We start from the raw sequence: 16,000 nt of genomic DNA, 5'->3' as shown, positions 1-16,000 counted from the left end.
TTCTCAAAAAGAGACAAATTCTGATCTGTCTCGTATGGCTTAAGTAAGCTAGGGCAAAACCTTTCTTACTTTTGCAAAATAGTACTTCTATTAGCTTTTTTATTTACTATAGTAACACATGGTGGTGTGTTTAAAAATACAGAAAAGCACAATGAGTAAAATTGAAATCCTCCACAGCACATACATGACACACAGATTCTCAAATTTGATACTTGACAGCATATGCCTTTCTAATTTTCCCTTATTTTGAAAATAGTTTTCAGATTATATTGTATTTACTTTTTGTTTGTTTGTTACTTCTCCACAATGACAGAAGACTTTTTAGGTGTACTTTGATGCCTAGATTATATGATTGCTTTATTCTTATGTCCTATTACTGAACCTGGATAATACAACATAAGTGGCCACTGGTAACCATGTGACCAAGGTAACTGTCATTATCCCCTGATGTGTGGTATTAGGGATTGTCCAGGTAGAAAATACATAAGAAGCATAAACATGTTCTACCAGGGAAGACTATAGGAGACAATTTTATGATTAATTTACTCTGACAGTATCCTAGGCATCCATGTTTCCTTTAGTAGGAGAAAAGTAAGACTAAATTATTCTTAATTGTAGAGTTGAACTTCATTATTCATGGAGTCCGTATTTGTAAATTACACCACTCAGTAAAATGTATTTGTAACCCCCAAAGCACTTGGAGTGCTTTTGTGATCATTTGCAGACGTGCAGAACAGCATAAAATTTGAGTCACCTGATGTACATGTTCCCAACTGAGGTCAAAGAAGACTGTGCTATAAACTGTCCTGTACATGGTACAGCACAGCGGAAACAAGTAACTTCATAATCTACTTTGTATCATGTTTTTCACATTGTTGTGCTTTCTGTGGGTGATGTAGCTTTTTAAAATGCCCCCTCTCCCCACCAAGTGTAGTACTGGGCTAGTGTTCCTGAGCACAAGGCTGTGACTGCCTTATGAAGAAAATAGATTTGTTGGGGGGCTTGGGTCAGCTGTGTTAATGACTCAATTTCATATAATAAGATGTATTTAAACAGGAACGCAAATAAAACAGGGTTTGGTATTGGTCAGTAGACAAAAATTTGTGACCAGAGTCTCAGAGGAACCCAACCCCGTATTTGTGCTAGAAGCAATTGTTTTGCTGTTCTCTAAGTCAGTGTTCATGGAAACTTTGTGGAACATAACTATCATGAATCGTGAGAATCAACTATATGTCAAATTTGCTTGGTTCCTGTTCTCTATGGGAAGCCTAAGCAATTGAAATATTCCAAGGGCTGATGTTGCGAATGTTTTATGTCTTCCTGTATCATTCATACTAGAGGGTAAGATTAGAGTTCATTAAAATAGGAGTGGGGAAATCTGAATTCTAGACTTAACTCTGTTGTTTTCTTGCTATGGTAGAACAGATGATCTTCGAGATCATTCCCAGCTCAGAACACTAAGTCAGTACGATTGGTTCTTTTTTTTATAATTTTTTCCAGTACAGTTTTAATTTCTCTGACATTTTCATTTCTTTCTAGCAATACACCTAGGCTTTGCATAAGTATAATCAAAAAACAAAGCAAAAAAAAGGGGGGAGGGCATCAGAATCTGCTTTTCACTTAGCAGTTATTATCATGTTTTCACTTTCATTTTTATCTTTTCATTTTTATTTTATTCTATTTTTTTAAGATTTTATTTTTGAGTAATCTCTACACCCAACATGGGACTCGAACTCGCAACCCTGAGATCAAGATACACACACTACCAACTGAGCCAGCTAGGCTCCCCTCACTTTCATTTTTAATCTGCCCTTTGCCCCAAATTTGGATTCTTGAATGTAAGCCCAGAGTTAAGTGCCACCATAATGGGATTTCCTGACTCCCTTCTTTAGAATGAGAATTCCAACCATTTGGAATAAGGGTGTTTCATGGCTTAAGCCTTAGAGGTGACAACATTTGGTTTCCCACGTTCCCAGCTGGCTTGTCACCTTTGTTTTGCACCTTCTATGACTTTCACTCATGTGCCAGCCTTCCTAAGAAGAAAAGAGAACGACTCCTTTTTTAACCTTCAGGTTTGAAGAGATTCTAGGTTGATGGAAGTCAGTAATTATTTTACAATTTGGATAATTCATTCTACCACGGCAGGCATATTTCTTCCTAATTCTTTTTTTAAAAAGTCAACGGAGAAGGGCCAAATTGCTTAGATGTCTATGATTGTCTTAGATGTTCATTGGCTAGATTTGAGGTCCCTTGCCATAAACTCAATTGGTGTAAGAAAAGGTGGTCTTCCTCATCCTGCCTCCCTCTCACGAAAGATTATCTTTTTCTTTCTTTGAGCATATTTTTTTTCTGGAATGGTTTTACTAATTAATTTTTTTAAAATTTTTTATTGTTATGTTAATCACCATACATTACATCATTAGTTTTTAATGTAGTGTTCCATGATTCATTGTTTGTGCATAACACCCAGTGCTCCACGCAGAATGTGCCCTCTTTAATACCCATCACCAGGCTAACCCATCCCCCCACCCTCCTCCCCTCTAGAACCCTCAGTTTGTTTTTCAGAGTCCATCGTCTCTCATGGTTCATCTCCCCCTCTGACTTGTTCCCCTTCATTCTTCCTCTCCTGCTATCTTCTTTTTCTTTTTTCTTAACATATGTTGCATTATTTGTTTCAGAAGTACAGATCTGTGATTCTACAGTCTTGCACAATTCACAGCACTCACCATAGCACATACCCTACCCACTGTCTATCACCCAGCCACTCCACCCCTCCCACCCCCCCACCACTCCAGCAACACTCAGTTTGTTTCCTGAGATTAAGAATTCCTCATATCACTGAGGTCATATGATATATGTCTTTCTCTGATTGACTTATTTCACTCAGCATAACACCCTCCAGTTCCATCCACATCCTTGCAAATGGCAAGATCTCATTCATTTTGATGGCTGCATAATATTCCATTATATATATATACCACATCTTTTTTATCCATTCATCTGTCAATGGACATCTTGGCTCTTTCCACAGTTCGGCTATTGTGAACATTGCTACTATAAACATTGGGGTGCACGTACCCCTTCGGATCCCTACATTTGTATCTTTGGGGTAAATACCCAGTAGTGCAATTGCTGGATCGTATGGTAGCTCTATTTTCAACTGTTTGAGGAACCTCCACACTGTTTTCCAGAGGGGTTGCACCAGCTTGCATTCCCACCAACAGTGTAGGAGGGTTCCCCTTTCTCCACATCCCCGCCAACATCTGTCGTTTCCTGACTTGTTAATTTTAGCCATTCCGACTGGTGTGACGTGGTATCTCATTGAGGTTTTGATTTGGATTTCCCTGATGCCGAGCGATGTTGAGCACTTTTTCATGTGTTGGCCATTTGGATGTCTTTGGAAAAATGTCTGTTATGTCTTCTGCCCATTTCTTGATTGGATTATGTATTCTTTGGGTGTTGAGTTTGATAAGTTCTTTATAGATTTTGCAGACTAGCCCTTTATCTGATATGTCATTTGCAAATATTTTCTCCCATTCTGTCGGTTGTCTTTTGGTTCTGTGGACTGTTTCTTTGGCTGTGCAAAAGCTTTTTATCTTGATGAAATCCCAATAGTTCATTTTTGCCCTTGCTTCCCTTGCCTTTGGCGATGTTTCTAGGAAGAAGTTGCTGCGGCTGAGGTCGAAGAGGTTGCTGCCTGTGTTCTCCTTTAGGATTTTGATGGACTCCTGTCTCAGGTTTAGGTCTTTCAACCTTTTGGAGTCTATTTTTGTGTGTGGTGTAAGGAAATGGTCCAGTTTCATTCGTCTGCATGTGGCTGTCCAATTTTCCCAACACCATTGTTGAGGAGACTGTCTTTTTTCCACTGGACATTCTTTCCTGCTTTGTCGAAGATTAGTTGACCATAGAGTTGACGGTCCATTTCTGGGCTCTCTATTCTGTTCCATTGATCTATGTGTCTGTTTTTGTGCCAGTACCATACTGTCTTGATGATGACAGCTTTGTAATAGAGCTGGAAGTCCGGAATTGTGATGCCACCAGCTTTGCTTTTCTTTTTCAAGATTCCTCTGACTATTCGGGGTCTCTTCTGGTTCCATACAAATTTTAGGATTCTTTGTTCCATTTCTTTGAAAAAAGTGGATGGTATTTTGATGGGGATTGCATTGAATGTGTAGATTGCTCTAGGTAGCATTGACATCTTCACAATGTTGGTTCTTCCAATCCATGAGCATGGAACGTTTTTCCATTTCTTTGTGTCTTCTTCAATTTCTTTCACGAGTATTTTATAGTTTTCTGAGTACAGATCCTTTGCCTCTTTGGTTAAATTTATTCCTAGGTATCTTATGGTTTTGGGTGCAATTGTAAATGGGATCGACTCCTTGATTTGTCTCTCTTCTGTCTTGTTGTTGGTGTATAGGAATGCCACTGATATCTGCATTGATTTTATATCCTGCCACTTGACTGAATTCCTGTATGAGTTCTAGCAGTTTTGGGGAGGAGTCTTTTGGGTTTTCCACATAAAGTATCATATCATCTGCAAAGAGTGAGAGTTTGACTTCCTCTTTGCCGATTTGGATGCCTTTGATTTCTTTTTGTTTACTAATTAATTTCAAAGTGACTTTTTAGCTCTTAAATTCTTCTATTTTATGATTTTGTATTTGCCACTTTAATCTGAGGCTGGTAAATTTAGCTGTAGGCTTACTTGTAAATTCCATTTATCCAGAATCCAAATAAATAGAAAATCAAAATTTTTAAAAATTGAAAGTACCATGCAATATTGATAAAGTCCTACAAGTTTGTTATAATAAAGTTAATTACCATATACCATGAACTTTTGAGTGACCTTGTTGGTTATATTGGAGAAATTTTAAATTGTGTGCAATAGTCTATTTTTGTGAAGGTTATTTTCCATTCTAAATTTTTAGTTTCCCCCATCTCCTGCATGTCTATGGTCCCATCCAAATTATGTACCTTTTTTCAGCAGATACTTGAGTTCTCAAGTCCAGATTTAAAAATTAAAATTCTGTCCTATACATTTAGGTACTTAACAAAACCAATTTTAAATAGTATCACGTTCAGCGGGGGTTCAATGTCAATGAGGTATGAAGTCAAGATGGAAGACTTTTATAAGTCTTAATGGGTCCAGGGTCTACCCTTTGCTTGAGGATGAACTTTCACACATTACACCCCAAGGGTACATTCAAGGCTGTACATGAATACTAAGCAGCTGCAAACTACTCTTTATTTTTTTTTCCTTTAATTTCTTTTCTCTAGTAAACAACCCAATCTAAGGATTTTTACATTGCCTGCCCAGAATTCAGTTTGCTTAACTTGAGCTTATTGGGTATCGGAGTAGGCATCGGTTTCCTGCTCTCCCCGTGAGTCTTAACTTATTTACAGTGAGAATAAAAAGGACCCCTTCTCATTGGATTAGTGTCCTTAGTTAGGGCCTCTGTTTTTGGTTTATCACCTCTGGTTTAGGTTGATCACTTTATGTCTTCTTTTTATTGAGCATTTACTATGAGCTAGCCATTATTAAGTGCTTTACATGTGTTATCGAATTAATTTACCAACACAACAAACTTTAGGTGGATATGATTGTCCATATTTTTCATCTGAGCAGTGGAGGTTTAGGAAGGTGAGGTAAGGGCACCAAGGTCAAGAAGCTAGTCCAAATTTATGTAAACTTGGTGAATGGTGGATTAAGGCAGATCTGTTTCGTCCCGATATTGGCATAGTGCCTTCTCTTCCACAGTGGTGTGTTTCCTCTGGTATTATCCTGTTAAGAGTTCAGGGAGACTGGCACCATCTTGTGTTTGCTAGTAAATAACTCTTTGTGATTTTTTGTTGTTGTTCTGGCCTATCCCTTTTCACTAGAGAAATGTCCTCAGGGAAAGGAAGGGTGAAGGAAACTCCATTTACTTCGTGGTAAAGCTGTTCAGGAAGGCTGGTAGTGGGGTCATGACCAAGAGTAAATTCCACACACTATAGAGAAAAATAGTTTCACTGGGTCAAGGTTAAGATGAAGGGTCAAGCCTTGCAAGCAGGCAAAGGATAAAGGCAGTAGCAACAGAAGGGGTCCTGATTTATTTTCAACCTGTTAACTCATTGAAGGCAGCCAGAGTAATTAAGATTTTCTCTTAATCTGTGTAGCTCTCAACGCCCTTTGAAGTGGTATGGGGCTGGAGGAGGGACGGTGGGGAGATCCACCAGGCAGTCTGAAAGGAAACACGTTAAAAAAAAAAGTGAAACATTAAAAAAGGTGAAACACAGAGACTTAAGATTTTATTTTAGTCTTGGGTCTTAGAATTTGAACAGCCTTTGGCAGAATAGGTAACAATATTTCTAAAGGAGAATTACAGACAGTTGCAGACACATTTTAATTTGTTCATTGTGATAAGAGATCCTCGATAAGTAATCAATTCCGATGGCCATTTTAGAGATTCTCTGCTGAGCCATCCATTTGTGGTAAGGATTGACATGATCCCTTAGGTTATGGGTTTACTTAGTGGGTACAAAAATGTAAAGATTATTACCTTATACTAATGGTGTACTTCTCTATGGTCCTTTCCAATTTACAAGGGACTTTGATATGTTCTGTTTCCCTCCAGCACCATTCAGATGGCAAATGGTTTGTTAAAGTTCTCAGAAATAGTGAGATACAGGCCTCAAGACTTCTTAATTCTGAAGGCATTTGTCCTTATAATAGGCAAGTCTTGGCCAAAGAAAAAAAATCTCCTTTACCTAATGTTTTATACCTTTTATGCCATTACTGTTCCTTATACCACATAAAGATGGAGGGAATGTTTTAAAAAAAATCCACTAGAATTAAAATTGGGTTTAGAACATATTTAATCTCAGGTTTGGTTTTTTTTTTTTTTTAATTTTATGAAAGAGAACCTTCCCCCTGCAACCAATTATTTTCGTCCCAGGATTGGCAAACTTTGCTTGTAAAAGTCCTGATAGTAACTATTAGGGTTTGCAGGCCATATGGTCTCTATTACAACTCTTCAACTTTGCTGTTTTAGTGTGAAAGCTGCCATAGATGATATGACAATGAATGAGTATGTTTGAGTTCCAATACAACTGTACTTATGGATACTGAAATTTGAATTTCATATAATTTCCCTGTGCCACAAAATAGTATTTTTTTGAATTTTTTCAATTATTTTAAAAGGTAGAAACCATTTTTTGGCCACGGACTGTATCAAAACAGGGGCAGGCTGGACTTGGCCTGAAGACCTTAGTTTGTCACCCCCTGTAGATAGGGAGGAAAGAGAGGCTGCTATCTCTTAGCTGCAATAGGGCAGGAGGAAGAAGGAGGAGCAGCAGTGGTCTGAGGCACTTCAGCGGATGATTCTGTGGTTAAGACTGAGGTGGCTGGTTCCTTCCCAAAGTGCCTTTTTGTCTTGACATTTTCTACTCGTTTTAGTGACAACTCGATGATTTTGCTTCATTTCCATATCTCCTAGTGAGAAATCTTAATGACTAGTGATCATGTGGTTTAAACAAATTACAGGGAGACCTTCAGTGTGGACAGAGAGACGTTTTGATTTGTTCTCTAATTGTTTTCCTGTGTGTAAATCACGGCCTGTAGCTTGTCCCCACGTGACGTCAAGCTCTATGTCAACTGGTGTACGTCTCTCACAGTTTCTAGCCTAGAGCTAAATGGCCAACATTTATGAAATTACATCCCTGTTATTAATTGGTGGGGAGACGACTAGAAATCCTATTCCCACTATACTGGTTTTCAGAGGGGCTAAAGTCACCCTTTAGATAGCAATAAATACATGCTAGTAGGTCCATGAACATACATGCTGACTGTCTCAGATGATAGCTTTCTAGCCGGCATTCTGTCACCAAATAGCATCCAGAAATCCAGATTTTGAACTTACTTCTCTTTCTTCTTTTTTTAAAAAAAATATGGAATGCTTCACAGCTTTGCAAGTCACCCGTAGTCAAGGGCCATGTTAGTCTTCTCTGTATCATTCCAAGTTTGAAGACAGTCACAGAAATTGAACTTCTTTAAAGCTCTTTCATCCTGCTATAGCAAATACGTGCCCAGGAGACTTCCGGGAGCTTTCCCTTCTGACACAGTTCAGCCCACCCCGAGAACAGTCTCTCTCAGAGAACTGCTGGTGCTTTGCTGTTGGAAACTGGGAGGGACAGGACCAATTTAAATATTCCGAGCCTCAGACGTTTGGTTCCCGCTTAGTCATTTCAAGGGGGCAGTTCCCTTGGCTTGCCTGTGCTCACAAGGCGGAGTTACTTGAACATTAATTCTGGATTGCCCCCTTCCTGTTGTTTTTAGTCTTATTTTAGCCTTCGGTTTTACCTTTCCCAGCCTGAGTCAATAGAGGTGGGTGTGGCCATAAACCCCGGATTCTAAAGGTGGGTTGAACTCTTGCCTTCACCCTCCTGCCCTCGTGATGGGCTGGACAAGCTTGCAGCCAGCCATATACAAACCAGTGATAGGCAAGGCACAGGAGAGGCAAAACGTTGCTTTTGGAGAAATTTGTTTAGGCTTCTGAGGTTTGCGTACAAACCCAAATATTATTAAAATCCTGTTTTCTACAGTGAAAAACTAATGCCTCCCTGTTGCCTAAATAAGCGAGATCGTGCCGGACCAAAATAGAATGCTAAAAAATGAAACAAAACAAAATAAACGATTTTTGTTTAGAAAATGAACACTTCTAAGTCAGTAAAATAAAATCAAAAATTCAGATGTTAACTCTAAAATTATATGGTTAAATCCAGAACGGTTATTAACTGAATACCCTATATATACTTCTTAATTTACAAGTTTCAATAATGCATTTAAATTGCTGTTTTCACCAACATTATTCATTAATATATATTAATTTTTTTTCAGAAAATATAGCTATTAGTAAAACGGAGACAGACACGTTTTTTTTTTTTTTAAGATTTTATTTATTTGACAGAGAGAGAGACACACAGCGAGAGAGGGAACACAAGCAGGGGGAGGGGGAGAGGGAGAAGCAGGCTTCCCGCGGAGCAGGGAGCCCGATGTAGGGCTCGATCCCAGGACCCTGGGATCATGACCTGAGCCCCGAAGACAGACACTTAATAACTGAGCCACCCAGGCGCCCCGACAGACACATTTTTTAAAATGTTGGAATTCCTTAGTTATTTATGTGAGGGACTCAGGCTATATATATATATACGGAGAGAGAGAGAGAGAGAGAGAGAGTCCCCTTCAACTCAGTTTATGCTTCTTAGTTTTTTTTTTTTCATTCAAAACTGGTATATCAAATCCCTATTATTTTAATGAACTAGTATGGAGAACTGTAAAAATGATTACTTTTCATATAAATAAATAGGCTAAATCTTGATTAAATCCATCCAGGGTCGTCAGCGTTGATGGCAAAATAATGGGAATTGCTGATAACTCTCCAGTCTCTATTAATTATGTTAATTACCGTTTGGATGGGGATGTGAAACTGGTTCATTACAGGCCAACTCTGATCAGTTTTTATCTACTAGGCTTAGCTGCAGTCCCCAGAAAAGAATACTGTGTCTTATTGGTATTAATCAGGGATAGAGAGGTGGGAGCACTTTTCCTACTTCTGATTTTCTTTGATCATGTGGAAGTAGCTCTGTCCACAGGTATAACTCACCTGGGGGTAGTAGCCTTGCTCAGCTGCCTTACTCCTTCCCTCCCTAAGAGAAGTGATTTCATCTGACTGGTGAGTATAGGAGAAGAGAGAGCTGGCTCCTCCTTCCCCCTTTCTTCTGGGAGTGGGCTTCCACCAAGAAGCTGGCGTCTTCCATACCTTTAGAAGGGAATGCACTTTATCTGCAGGAGGAGGCTGACCCCACTTAGATGCTATTTGGACTTGATAGGTCTGTCTAATCCTGGAAAATGTAATTATGAAGCCTGCTATTCCACAGGGATAAGCTCTGTTCTCTGTATTAGCTTTAGGATTATACAGGTGCTATTTTGGTTTCTCATCTCCCTTAGTCTTTTGTTTCATTTTCCAACTGGCTTAGAAATCAGGCTGGAAAGAAAAGTCTTTATAACCCTGCCACCTTGGGCCTCCAACAGAACTGTCTGTCAGAGGTTCACTAGTATAGACTCATCCCAATAATTTTCTTGAAATTGTAGTTTGGTTTCGTTTCAGAATTGCTTTTTTTAGACCCATATAAAGATTGTTTTTAAAAACAACTATTAGCTTTTCTAGAATGGCTTATGATAATTTACATTTGTTTTTATGTACAGAGGGCTAGATGAATACTTAATGCTTTAGAATAAGAAAGTGGTCTGCAAATCATGCTGGTTCCCTTCCTGATGGTCTATCAGCGGCTAAGCTCAGCTCATATGGACATCTTGCTCCTTCAAAAGTATACAACCAGACATAGGAGAATTGCTTTCCTGTCTTTTACTCACCATATTAAAATAGGGGAGGGAAATTATTGTTAAACATGCCTCCCTTTCAAGACTCTTATAGGATTTTCTGACCACCATTCGGACCTGAGGGATAAGTTGCCTAAAGGACTTATTTAAGGCAACAGCAACAGCAATAAAAAGAGACCTCTGTGGTGACCAACCTAAGATGTTTACTAAGTCCTGGAAAACTGGGGTGTTACCTGGGGCATAAGACTTCCATTGCCAAGATGAGGAACATCCATGGTAAACCAAGACAAGCTGGTTAGCCTGCAAGGCATACCTAGCACTTCGGCTGTTCTGTCCAACTATGCTGTTTACTTCAATTTTGAGCTTGCTCTTTGTATTGGTCATGACATAACAAACTCACCCCTGCAATACTTGCTTACTGAGGCCCGGTGCCAATAAAGCTGAAGGCATAATATGTATGCCCAATTTTGACGGTAGGGACCACACTCATACTTCTTCCTTTTCTTTAACTCATTTCTACTTTCTGCTTTGCAGGTCTGTGATTCAGACACCATGCTTGATCCTGCCTCATCTGTGGAGATGGTGAAAGTTTTAGAAGAAGACCCTATGGTTGGAGGTGTTGGGGGAGATGTCCAGGTGCATATGGCTTCACTTTCCGCACGAGTCACTTTTAGTTATACTTTTACTCATTGATTCATTGAACATATGTTTACTACACACCAAACTCTCTGCCAGATGTTCCTTTGGTGCTAGAGACACATTAGTATGTGCCTCAGACCCACTTTATTGCCTCTTTTCTTTCCTACATTGAAAAAAAAAAACACAACAACACAGGATTTTTTTTGCTTAATCCTGTGATGTAACCCTTGTCTGTTGTGCCTGATGAATTATATATAATTAATTTAAATGTGTATGATTTCTACCATATCTTCTTGAGCCATAACTTGATGTTCTGGTAAAATCTGATGTTGGAGTTCATTTAGCTGCAAAGGTAAAAAAATGGAAGGACTGAGGATGGATTCTATATTCATACCTTCATATTTAAAAGCTGATTCATATATGGCTGACTAAAAATCCAAATTGGAATACAAAGGAAGAGAAATAGGAACTCAAATTTATACTGGTAAGAAAGGCAAAGGGACAATTAATTAATAAGTGGGTTTTCTGATTATGATCTATTTCCCACTAATAATTATTTCCCATTATTTGCTCTAAATGAAGAAACAGTTAATGAAGTAAATATTAATGAAGGCAACTTGGAATCTGTGGGATGGGAAATGAATATATATGTGAATATGTGAAAATACGTGAAGATTAAAATGAGTGCTTTGCAAACGTGTGATCAAATTTTAGCAAAACGTGAGAAGCCCATGGAAACTTGACTTTAAAAATTAGGTGCTGCGTTGCTATATGAGCCATTTTATACATGCATGGTGATAGTGAAGGGAAAGACAGTGCCTGGAATAGACAAACAGCCTGGTGGTAAAAGAGGAAGCGTGCAAAACCCAGATGAGAACTGAGCAAAATTGAGATGGAGGAAAGAATTTAGAAATATTGCCAAGAAAAAGCTGATAACTTTCAGTAGCCTTTACACAGAGCATTATTTTGGGACTTAAGTCTTGGGAAGAGGCCAGAACAAACAGTTTAATCACTGGCGTTGCATAAAAGAGGGAAAGAAGGAGAAAGAAAATTAATGGAATTGAATGAGTTGGAAATGAAGCAGAACAGGAGAGGATAGGGCTTAAAAACCTTCAAATTTTAGATGGGAGGAAAGAGTGGGAGGATTTAGGATCTGCAAACTAGAGCCTAAAAACATGTTCAGTATTATAGCATAACAAGGAGAACAACAACAAAAAAAGCCCTGGACAAGAAAGAAGACAGAGTCATGAAGTAGAAAAACTGTTGCTCCTCAAGGAGTCCCAACGCAGGCCCACAATTTATCAGATTAATCTATTAACACAGAATCAGAGAAAATAAAATATAACCATGTCAAAAAGAAGAAGGACGCTAACATAGGAGGACCAAACAACAAACCTCCCTCTGGGTAGTAACCTCACGATGGCGCAGATTTTGTTGGTATTTTAGCTGGGGCTTATGTTTTATTTATTCGTGTTTTTTTTTTTTTTTTTTCCTTGCAGATTTTAAACAAGTACGATTCCTGGATCTCCTTCCTCAGCAGTGTGAGATACTGGATGGCTTTTAACATAGAAAGGGCCTGCCAGTCTTACTTTGGGTGTGTCCAGTGCATTAGTGGGCCTCTGGGGATGTACAGAAACTCCTTGCTGCATGAGTTTGTGGAAGACTGGTACAATCAGGAATTTATGGGCAGCCAATGTAGTTTTGGTGATGACCGGCATCTAACGAACCGAGTGCTGAGTCTGGGCTATGCAACAAAGTACACAGCTCGATCCAAGTGCCTTACAGAGACACCGATAGAGTATCTCAGATGGTTAAACCAGCAGACCCGTTGGAGCAAGTCATACTTCCGAGAGTGGCTGTACAATGCGATGTGGTTTCATAAACATCACTTGTGGATGACCTACGAGGCCGTTATCACTGGATTCTTCCCTTTCTTTCTCATTGCCACGGTAATCCAGCTCTTCTACCGGGGTAAAATTTGGAATATCCTCCTCTTCTTGTTAACTGTCCAGTTAGTAGGTCTCATAAAATCGTCCTTTGCCAGCTGCCTTAGAGGAAATATCGTCATGGTCTTCATGTCCCTCTACTCGGTGTTGTACATGTCAAGTTTACTTCCCGCTAAGATGTTTGCAATCGCAACGATAAACAAAGCTGGGTGGGGCACGTCTGGAAGGAAGACCATTGTTGTCAATTTCATAGGACTCATTCCAGTATCGGTTTGGTTTACAATCCTCCTGGGGGGTGTGATTTTCACCATTTATAAGGAATCTAAAAAGCCATTCTCAGAATCCAAGCAGACAGTTCTCATTGTTGGAACGTTGCTCTATGCATGCTACTGGGTCATGCTTTTGACGCTGTATGTGGTTCTCATCAATAAATGTGGCAGGAGGAAGAAGGGACAACAGTATGACATGGTGCTCGATGTATGATCTTACATTGTTTGACGTTTGCAGTCACACACGCAGACACACACAAAACCTTAGTTCCTCTCGGGACTGTACAGTATTGTGGCATCCGATAATGCCACCAAAGGAGACATATCACTGCTGCTGGGACTTGAACAAAGACATTTCTATGGGTTTATTTTGATTCTGCCAAAGTAAAACAAGACATCAATGAGAAGAAACTCAGATTTAACCTGTTATTTCTATGAAAATGGGAAGCATTCTTTGTTTATGCACTTTTTCCTTACTGTACATCTGCCTAACAGTGTTTGCCCTATATACCTCACTAGCCATGCTTTATGTGGGTTATCATGGAAGAAAAGGATTTTGGAAACTCAAGGAAAAGTTCTTTCAACGTATACAACCTAACTTATGGACTGTGTTGATAGCTAATTTTTTTTTTTTTTTTTAGAAAGGATTTTCTGTTTAACTCTACCAAATGAAATGCCAAAGGAAATTTCAAAGGCCGTTGGCTGTGCTGTATTTTTATATAATTGTACTGTGTTTTAAAATTTTGTATGCCAATTTTTAAAACAAATTTTGCATATTCTATATTTTACTTCTCTGCCAAAATACACCTGTTCTTTTTTATTATTATTAAAATAGGTTCTGAAAAAATTCATACTTTAAAAAAAAAAATCTACCCAAAATGTGAAGCTTGGTTGACTGATGTTGTTCATGATAGAAGGAATAAAATGTTTCTCTCTCTCTCTACCTTTTAACATGGAATAGTTTATTTCTGTGAAAAGTATTTAAACTTTCAATATTTTAACTTTTTTTTTTTTCATTTCTTTTAGAAAAGGCCAATATACCTGTCACACTTTGGGAGTAGAAATACATACTCATGTGCACACACACACAAAAAGGAAGTCATTGGAAATCAAGGCCAAAGGGGTAGAAAAGTGCAATTTTCCATAAGATTTTTAAAAAGGGGGGGGGTGGGGGAGTGCTACTCCTTGAAAGAAAACACTGGGTAAATGTGGAGATTCTGGCAGTGTTTTCTCACGCTGAGTAAAATGGAAAGTGGAAAAAAATCATCTGTGTTATTTGGACAAATACAATGCAGTTCATCATTTTGTTCTGTGGCCTGAATTCACCAGATCCTGTCGACATTGAACATAACTGACCTGTCTTTTTTTTCAGCTTGCCAGTTCACTTTCCATGTTACTAGGAGGCTTACACGGGTGAGTTGGATACAATTGAATAAGTGTAAAAGCCTATAGACACAAAACTGGCACATTTGAGCTTGTCTTCTACTTCCCAGGGAGGATATTTTTTCTGGATTCATACAGATAATCGCTCCATCTGTCCTGTTATTGGCCTACATAGATATGTTTACGTAGTCAGAATAATACCAAGGTTTAATAAGTGTATCAAGAATTGGCACATGAGAAAAATTGATGAACCAGGTACCCTTAACCCGGCTAATTTCACTACTCGAAGGGCCTCAGTTATCCAGTTTGGCTTTTGACATGACCCATCTTGCCTCGTAGCTGGTGCTGTGTAGACCTGTGTTAAAAACAATCAAACACATGAGTCGTTGCATAAAGCATGTTGTGATGAAGTGGAGTATGAATGTGGAGAAGTGTTCAGCCATGTGCTTCTACCATTCTGCTTCCTCGCCATGCAGACACCCATGTTCCATCTATCCTGCCTAAGAAAAAGCTGCACATTCTACCTTCGGAGTACAAAAAGGTACATACCATTCTGCAACTCAGACTCACTGTTGGGAGAGTTTGCGGGAAACAGCACAGCATGCCAATAAATGAAACTAAAACTTGAGTTTGCCTTTTTAACTATTTATGTTCTAAGTTAAGCTTTGATAACTTTCAAATGTCAAATTCTCTCATTCTTTTAAAAGATTGAATTAATTGCCTGTATTTATTTTAGCAATTATTCAATGTATTTCCAGTATAGGATGTATAGTATAATTGATTTTTTTGTAAATAAAATATTTTTGATAAGAGCATTGCCTTTTTTTCTAAGGGAAGGGGGCATTTCAAACAAAACAAAAACTTTGTTTTTCTGATTATAGTGGAATAGATTTAAGAATGGGGTATGCGGAAAACAAACAAACATGCTTGGTCAAAGATCATAGAAGTCACTTAATGTTACTAATCATGAAGCAGAAATCCCCCAGATTGGTGTGGTTTGGAAATCTGGAAAACAGGAGAGAGAGAGAGAGAGAGAGAGAGAGAGAGAGAGACCCAATTAATATAACGCTTGTCTTTAATCTTACCTTCTATTTCCCTTGGAAGTAGCCCAAATTTAGACAGAAATTGTTTTATTATAGTAATTCATCATAGTAGGGAATAAACATTTCCAGAAAAGTCATAAGCAAGTCTGTTTAACTAATTATAATATTTACAAATAATAGCAATGTCTTAAAGTAACTTTAAATCCAATAGAGAGCAATAATTAAATGAATTATGGCATTTCCAAACAATGGAACATTATTACCCATTAAAATATTCTCAGAAGATATGTGAAATTGGACAAATGTTACATTAAGAATATATAACCATTTTGTACAGTAACATCC

General features: G+C 38.5%; 1 protein-coding gene and 1 non-coding gene across 2 annotated transcripts in view; one reads left to right on the top strand and one right to left on the bottom strand.

Annotated features, from left to right (window-relative positions):
- The window catches only part of HAS2 (hyaluronan synthase 2), a 30,979-nt gene extending 16,807 nt beyond the window's left edge, over positions 1–14,172 (top strand). The window contains exons 3-4 of the mRNA XM_027582135.1: positions 10,910–11,011; positions 12,514–14,172. Of these exons, the coding sequence (XP_027437936.1) occupies positions 10,910–11,011; positions 12,514–13,443 (1,032 nt within the window). The 3' untranslated portion in view covers positions 13,444–14,172. The remainder of the gene's footprint in view (positions 1–10,909; positions 11,012–12,513) is intronic.
- On the bottom strand, positions 7,918–8,020 carry LOC113917426. The gene has a single exon (XR_003518230.1). It is a non-coding gene; the product is annotated as a U6 spliceosomal RNA (small nuclear RNA).
- Positions 14,173–16,000: the final 1,828 nt, after the last annotated feature.

The sequence above is a fragment of the Zalophus californianus genome, chromosome 4 (genome assembly GCF_009762305.2).
Source record: "Zalophus californianus isolate mZalCal1 chromosome 4, mZalCal1.pri.v2, whole genome shotgun sequence".
NCBI classification, from domain to species: Eukaryota; Metazoa; Chordata; class Mammalia; order Carnivora; family Otariidae; genus Zalophus; species Zalophus californianus.
This window is presented reverse-complemented; position numbering and strand designations above follow the sequence as displayed.